The sequence below is a fragment of the Podarcis gaigeae genome, assembly GCF_964106915.1.
Source record: "Podarcis gaigeae genome assembly, chromosome: 1".
Lineage (NCBI taxonomy): Eukaryota > Metazoa > Chordata > Lepidosauria > Squamata > Lacertidae > Podarcis > Podarcis gaigeae.
Genome location: NC_139678.1, coordinates 4,053,880 through 4,062,126, shown reverse-complemented (window position 1 = coordinate 4,062,126; position 8,247 = coordinate 4,053,880). Strand labels below are relative to the sequence as shown.

At 53.3% G+C, this 8,247-nt stretch overlaps 1 protein-coding gene across 6 annotated transcripts in view; it reads left to right on the top strand.

The window, feature by feature from the left end:
* The first annotated feature begins 558 nt into the window (after positions 1-558).
* TRIM9 (tripartite motif containing 9) overlaps positions 559-8,247 on the top strand; it is an 81,592-nt gene continuing 73,903 nt past the window's right edge. For all 6 annotated transcript variants that reach the window (XM_083733224.1, XM_083733220.1, XM_083733223.1 and 3 more), the window contains exon 1: positions 559-1,574. In XM_083733224.1, the coding sequence (XP_083589350.1) occupies positions 738-1,574 (837 nt within the window). In that variant the 5' untranslated portion in view covers positions 559-737. The remainder of the gene's footprint in view (positions 1,575-8,247) is intronic.

The window sequence follows — 8,247 nt, the reverse complement described above, 5'->3', positions numbered from 1 at the left end:
CTGCCCTCTGTGTTCAGAGGCAAATGGTCTTCAGATATTAACTGCGAGTGGCGCGGGACCGGGTGGCGGAGAAGAGATTAAACAGGGAGAGGGGCAATCGCCTTTCCGCCTGATTTACAAGCTTCCCAGACGCATCAGTCTGGTCAAGATGCTGCGCTAAGCGGGGATCCAACCCCCCCCCCCGCAATCCCATTTACAGGTCTCCCAGTCCCAACTGGGCTGCGGTTCCCCCAGCCAACCCGTGATCCCCTTGTACTGGGCGACGGCGTCCTCCTGGGTCCTGGGTGAAGCACCCCCGGGTGTCGTGGGAGTGCGGATGGGCGCCTAAGCCGCATCCAACGCTCCAGAGAGGACGTGCGCTTCCTTTTCCGCAGCAGGAGCGGCGCCTCTCCTCTGCTGCGGCCGCCCCCTCCTCGGCGAGGGCAGGGGGGCAGGAGGAGGAGCTCTTCTCTCCGGGGGCGGCTTCCCTGGGCCAATGGAGGCCGGGCACTGGGCTCGAGCTGGCCAATGGCGAGCGTGGGGGGGGGGCGAGGAGTGGAGGCTGCGGCAGCCAAGCGCTCGCAGAGGCTGGCGGCGCGCAGGCAGAGCAAGGCTGGCCGTCGGCGCAGCAGCAGCAGGCGCTGTCCGCCGTCCGTGGTGCTGAAAGCTCCGTGGTGCTGAAAGCCCCTCCGCTCGCTCGCTCGCTGCTGCTGCTGCCGCCGGTGGCCGTCGAGGGGCAGAGGCGGCTGCTGTGCTCCATGGACGAGATGGAAGAGGAGCTCAAGTGCCCGGTGTGCGGCTCCTTCTACCGGGAGCCGCTGATCCTGCCCTGCTCGCACAACCTGTGCCAGGCGTGCGCCCGCAACATCCTGGTGCAGACGCCCGAGGCGGACTCCCCGCAGAGCCGTCGCGCCTCGGGCTCCGGCGGCTCGGCCTCCGATTATGACTACCTGGACCTGGACAAGATGAGCCTGTACAGCGAGGCGGACAGCGGCTACGGCTCGTACGGCGGCTTCGCCAGCGCGCCCACCACGCCGTGCCAGAAGTCTCCCAACGGCGTGCGCGTCTTCCCGCCGACCGTGCCGCCCGCCGCGCACCTGCCGCCGGCCTCGGCCGCTTCTCTGGCGCCGGTGCCGCGCAACTCCTGCCTGACGTGCCCGCAGTGCCACCGCAGCCTGATCCTGGACGAGCGGGGCCTGCGCGGCTTCCCCAAGAACCGCGTCCTGGAGGGCGTCATCGACCGCTACCAGCAGAGCAAGGCGGCCGCCCTGCGCTGCCAGCTGTGCGAGAAGGCGCCCAAGGAGGCCACCGTCATGTGCGAGCAGTGCGACGTCTTCTACTGCGACCCCTGCCGCCTGCGCTGCCACCCGCCGCGGGGGCCGCTAGCCAAGCACCGCCTGTTGCCCCCTGCCCAGGGCCGGGTCAGCCGGAGGCTCAGCCCGCGCAAGATCTCCACCTGCACCGACCACGAGCTCGAGAACCACAGCATGTACTGCGTCCAGTGCAAGGTGCCCGTCTGCTACCAGTGCCTGGAGGAGGGCAAGCACTCCAGCCACGAGGTCAAGGCCCTGGGTGCCATGTGGAAGCTCCACAAGGTCAGCCCCCCGGAGTGTGTCTGTGGGCGGCGGGAGGGGGGAGGACCTTTTATTTGTTTGCTTATTGCATTTATATATTGCCTTTTCCTCCAAGGAGCTCATGGTTCTCCCAACTCCACACTTCAACCCACAACAATTCCGTGCGAGGTAGGGTAGGCTGATTGGCCCAAGGTCACCCATGGAGATTCAAGGGGGGATTTGAACCCTGGTCTCCCAGGCCCTAGTTCAACACTCTAACCACTATACTATAGGGCTGGCATGCAGTAACCTGAAGGCAGCTCCCGGTTCATACTCTGTGGAGGGTTTCTTTCCATCTCTCCTATCCATCCATCCATTTCATTTCTCTTCTCTCTCCATCTCTTTCTCTCTCACTTATCTACCTCTTCACTTGGTTCTGTTTAAAGGTCTTCAGTCTCCAACTCTCCCTCTTCTCCCCCCCCTCTTTCTCTCTCTCCGCCTTCCTCAACTTGGTGCCACCCCACCAGTTGTTACCTGACTACAACTCCAGAGCCCCCACCATGGCTCACTGGGGCTGATGGGAGTTGTAGTCCCAAGCAGCTGGTGGGCACTAGTTGGGCAGTCAGCTTTGAAGAGTTCCCTTCTTCCCTTTCCATCTCCTGACTCCCTTCACTGCCCCACTTCGTCTTTTTCTGCAGGGTCCCTCCTTAGGGTTCATCCACACCGTCCCCCAATGTGAATAGCAAGCTTCCTGTCCCTCCATTAATTTTAATTTGCCCATAGGACACTCTCCTCTAAATCACAGCCTCCCCACACTTTCCTCTAGCTCCGTACGGATTTTCTCATACCCTCTCATTTTTAGAGCATGCCTGGTATGTGAAAATCCAGACTGAGGGAGAAGGAACGTTTGTGGAGGCAGTGATTTGCAAGAGAACGTCATACGGGTAATGGAGAATCAATGGATGTACATCCATATTAAATGACAGTGTGGACGAGCGAACACTCTCATCCTTCCTTCCTTCCTTCCTTCCTTCCTTCCTTCCTTCCTTCCTTCCTTCCTCCCTCCCTCCCTCCCTCCCTCCCTCCCTCCCCTTTCCTCTCATCAGCCAGCTTCCTCCCTACCTGACTAATCAATCCCACCCCCCATCTCCCTCCCTCGCCTTTAATGATTCAGTCTCAGCTCCATGTAAACAACCTTCTTCCCAGTCTTTGCTCCTCGGTGGGCTTCCAGGAGTCCCTTTCCAGACCCCCCCAGCTGCTGTCCCTCCTGTCTGTCAGCCAATCCGGCTGCTTCTTGGGGTGTCTCTCACCCTGATTTCGAAGCGCAGAACTGCTGGGGCTCCATTGCCTCATTTCCCTAGGCTCTTGCCACCCCCACCCCACCCCCATTTTCTTGGCTGCTGTTCAAGTGTTTGCACCAAGCTGCCTGCAGTGCAAAGCAACACAGTCCTGGGGGTGGGGGTGGGGGCATTGGGGGTGGATGAATTTAACATTGACAGATGAGTGGGTGTCGGGGGGGGTGGTCAGGAGCAGGGATGGAATTGACTTTGTTATGCTGCAGCCCTCGACTGTCCTTATATCACCCCTGGGACTGCCCAGGCTTCCATTGCCTTTGCCCACATCTAGGCGACGTTCCCCACAGGAACCCCTACAAGCTATTCTTGCAAATGCACCTCTCATTTTTCAGGGAGACTGCAAAGGGCAGGACCAGATATCTAGAGCCAGGGGTGGTGGGCAGGGTGCTGGGATCAATCCTGGCTCGGTGCAGCTGTTTTGGGTCTCTCAGCTGCATTTCTGTGTTGCCATATGTGCAGAAATGTGTCGTGTTTATTTTGTTAAGTGGGGGGGACGCTTTGCCTATGCCTGTCAGAGGTGATAATATTTTCAGCCTTGTTCCTTCACTGACGACAGAGCTGGCATTGAAAAAAAAAAAAGAATTATTGGTTCAAATGAAGGGTCTGTGGAAAGAGGGGCTTTGAGCCAGTGACAGATCTCAAGAGCATCAGAGGAGATTTTGGAGGCTGCTTTCTGGAGGATTAGATTTCTCTCCTGAATGCTGACCAGCCTCTCTGCAAATTATTTCAGATGACACTTGATGTTGCTTGATGCAGCCTTTGCCAACCTAGTGCTCTCCTGATGCTCTCGGACTGCAACTCTCATTGGCCCCAGCCGGCACGAATGCAATGGGAGTTATAGTTTGACAACATCTGGAAGACTCCAGGTTGGCTGGCTGAATAAATATGGAGCAGCAACTGCAGTGGTGGGTGGGAAGAATGAGATGAGGGGTACGGTTTTAGTCTCCCACCAAACCCACCCATTCTACACCCCACCCCACTCCACCCACCCACCTGCTACGCATGTCTAGCTGTCATAGGGGATCTGGCTGCAGGATAGTGACCCTGCCTCTGAGGTAACTAGGGCAGAGAAGCGACTCCGATGTGGCTGGATATCCCCTCCTCCCCCACGTACCCTGATGGAACACGTAAGCCGGGCATCAGCGCATGGATGCACATCGGCATAATTGATTCCCCTCTCACACACACACACCCGATCACCCTCACTGAGCTGTCTGGGCAGGGAGCCAGGATGTGGCATGTTCAGTATGGTGTGTAGGAAGAAGCCACCTAGTGACCCTGGAGAGGGTTTGGCGGTGGTGATTTTTTTGCTTTTTGCAAATGTTGCACCCGGACTGTGAACTCCATGTTCCAATGCGCAAGCCAGAAGCATCTGCCTCTGTTGGAGATGAAGTGCATGAAACTCCAGCTACGATTCTGCCTGGTGTAGCCAGAACCAACAGGGTGTGCAAAATTACGGCTAAGTGTTGCATCGTGAGCAAGGAGACCCTCTTTCCTCTCTGCTCATCCATGAAATGCAAAGTGCCCTCAGGGTCACAAATGTGGGGATAATCACACTGCCCCGCTCTACTCCGGGTCTTTGCATGGATTGCTGAAACAATTTATGTGGTATGCTATGACTTAAGAGCAGCCAAAGCTTTTAGCTTCAGGTCTCATAGTCAATAGAGTGGTACCTCGGGTTAAGAACTTAATTTGTTCCGGAGATCCGTTCTTAACCTGAAACTGTTCTTAACCTGAGGTACCACTTTAGCTAATGGGGCCTCACAGTGGCGTAGCGTGGGGGGTGCAGGGGGGCCGGCCGCACCGGGCGCAACATCTGGGGGTTAGGGTTAGGGGGCGCAAATCCACGGGTTAGGGGGCACAAATCCACGGGTTAGGGGGCGCAAATTACTTGCCTTGCCCCGGGTGCTGACAACCCACTCTACGCCACTGGGGCCTCTCGCTGCCGCCGCACCATTTCTGTTCTCATCCTGAAGCAAAGTTCTTAACCCGAGGTACTATTTCTGGGTTAGCAGAGTCTGTAACCTGAAAGTGTCTGTAACCTGAATCGTCTGTAACCCAAAGTACCACTGTAATGAATTTAGCGCTGCTCAAGGTGCCGTGTGAGAGGTGGCAATGGGACATTTCTCCTCAAGCGCATGAACCAGGAATACACGAAATGTCAATTTTTGCGATGGGAGTATTTGGAAACAAGGGTGCCCAACAGCCAAGGCACTAGCCTTGCCTTCTGCAACCTGGTGCACCCCAGGTGTTTTGGACTACAACTCCCATCAGGTAATTATTGGTTGGGGGATGCAGACCAGGGTTGGCCATAGACAGAGGGGAGGTATTGGAGTCAGAGCCAGTGATGGGCAGAACTGGACAGAGCACCCCATTTCTCTCTTTCAGCCACCCACCTCTCTCTCTCCCTCCCTCTCTCTCTCCCCTCCCTCCCTCCCACTTCTTTTCTCTCTTTCTCCCACATTCTCTCTTCTTTTCCAACCTTCCTTTCTCTCTCATTTCTGTCACCACCATCCCATCATAGAATCATAGAATTCTAGAATTGCAAGGGGCCTTGAGGGTCATCTAGTCCAACCCTCTCCAATGCTGGAATCTCAACAGATGACACCAAACTGGGAGGGGTGGCTAACACCCCAGAGGACAGGATCACACTTCAAAATGACCTTGACAGATTAGAGAACTGGGCCAAAACAAACAAGATGAATTTTAACAGGGAGAAATGTAAAGTATTGCACTTGGGCAAAAAAAAATGAGAGGCACAAATACAAGATGGGTGACACCTGGCTTGAGAGCAGTACATGTGAAAAGGATCTAGGAGTCTTGGTTGACCACAAACTTGACATGAGCCAACAGTGTGACACAGCAGCTAAAAAAGCCAATGCAATTCTGGGCTGCATCAATAGGAGTATAGCATCTAGATCAAGGGAAGTAATAGTGCCACTGTATTCTGCTCTGGTCAGACCTCACCTGGAGTACTGTGTCCAGTTCTGGGCACCACAGTTCAAGAAGGAGCACCACAGTTCAAACTGGAACGTGTCCAGAGGAGGGCAACCAAAATGGTCAAAGGCCTGGAAACGATGCCTTATGAGGAACAGCTAAGGGAGCTGGGCATGTTTAGCCTGGAGAAGAGGAGGTTAAGGGGTGATATGATAGCCATGTTCAAATATATAAAAGGATGTCACATAGAGGAGGGAGAAAGGTTGTTTTCTGCTGCTCCAGAGAAGCGGACACGGAGCAATGGATCCAAACTACAAGAAAGAAGATTCCACCTAAACATTAGGAAGAACTTCCTGACAGTAAGAGCTGTTCAGCAGTGGAATTTGCTGCCAAGGAGTGTGGTGGAGTCTCCTTCTTTGGAGGTCTTTAAGCAGAGGCTTGACAACCATATGTCAGGAGTGCTCTGATGGTGTTTCCTGCTTGGCAGGGGGTTGGACTCGATGGCCCTTGTGGTCTCTTCCAACTCTATGATTGTATGATTCTATGAACTAAAGCATCCATGACAGAGGGCCACCCAACCTCCAAGGAAGGAGAGTCCACCACCTTCTAAAGGAGTGCATTCCAGAAGGTTCTTTCTCATGTTTAGTTGGAATCCATGTCACTTAAATCCATGGGTTCGGGTCCTACCCTCCGGAGCAGGAGAAAACAAGCTTGCTCCTCCTTCCATGTGATGGCCATTAAGATATTTGAAGATGCCCATTACATCTCCTCTCAGTGTCATCTTCTCCAGGCTAAGAACCCCCAACTCCCTCAACTGTTCTCATAAGGCCTGGTTTCCAGACCCTTGATCATCTTTGTTGCATGCATTACAGCTTATCTGTTAGATGGACTTAGATGAGTAGGTGAGGATATTTTATTTATTAATTATCCATCCTCTTTCTCTCGCATGTGAGAATGCTATGATGATGATGATGATGATGATGATTTAGTGCATGGGTTCACAGTGTTTTCATCCCCATGGGCTAGGGAACAGTGGCTGGCCCATCCCATGAGTTTCAGGACGTCTGAACCCAGGTCCCCTCAGCCCTCGCCCAATGATCCCAATTCAGCAAAGTAGCATCACTGCACCAAAGTCAACTTGCCTGGCCCAGTTCTGTTAAGAGGAATGTATTTAAAATCAGCCTTCTGAAATACGTTTTAATTCATCATTGCAATGAATTCTAATGATCTTCCGAGACATACTGAATTGCCTCGTTTTCGAGACTGTAATTCATAGATATCGACAGGTGAATGGCCAAGTAAGTGCTATTAGACAAAATGTGGTGGTGGTTTTCTTTTTGCAGGCAAGGGATTGGGGTTGGCCCTGCTATTAGATCGAATAAGGCAACTGCCTCAGGCAGCATTGACTCAGGAGTAGTAGCAGCAGTTTCTGGCTGTTCCTCCTGTGTCACCAGCCAGTCTCTGCTGTTTCCACATGGCCACTCCTGTCCCACTTAGAAATCTGACCTGCTGCCTCAGGCATGGTGGGGAATGTCACCAGAGTGGAAGTAAGATTGACTTCTATATGTGGAATTAGGGGGTGGTCAACTTTTCTTCTGCCTCAGGTGGCAAAATGTCTTGGACTGGCCATGGCTGGCATCAAACAAAACTTTCTGGAGAGTGTCTTTGGAGAAAGACACAGGGCTTGGGACTTCACCTGCTTTTCGTAACCAAGCAAAAGTTGTCCATGTGGGAATGTTGAGGATAATAGGAGAGGATATATTGATTAAATATTATCCTTCCTCACGCTAGAGAGTCATGTAGCACATTTCCTTGTACATTGCAGTAAGTTAGTGGATGGATTCGTGAGAATCATTTGAGTTAAGCAATCCAGATTGGATTGTTCCTGGTAAATCCCCTTTGGTTCCCTCTTAAAAACAATAGTGACACAACAGTCTTCCTTTAAAAGTAATGCTAAGGTTTACATGCATTCAGTTCACAGTATGGCCCTGAAGGCAGGCTTTATCTTGCAGTTACGGTTACAGAGAAAAGTGTGGGTTCATCTTCTGTGAGGGATGAGCCCTTGTGTTGCTGGCTGAGAGCCAGCAGACAGCAGACAGCAAAATGGAGAGAAGGGATCAAAAGAGAGCAGCATCAGAGGAAGATGGCTGCGTGACCAGCCCCTTTATAGGGTCTGCTAGGGTCACGCCCACCTCACATACAGGGGGAGGATGCTCCAGACAAGGTGTGACAGGAAGTCCTCCTGGCTGGAGCAATGTTCCCCTGTGTGTCCACTGTGGGCAAACAGGAAATGTTGCATTTGACTGCTTCAGTGATGTTACATCCCACAGTCAAAAGGTACCATGGGGCCAAGCTGCCACTGCCACTTCATATATTTCACCCAGAGCTTGGTTGCAACTGACTTTGCCCTCATAGAGGATGGG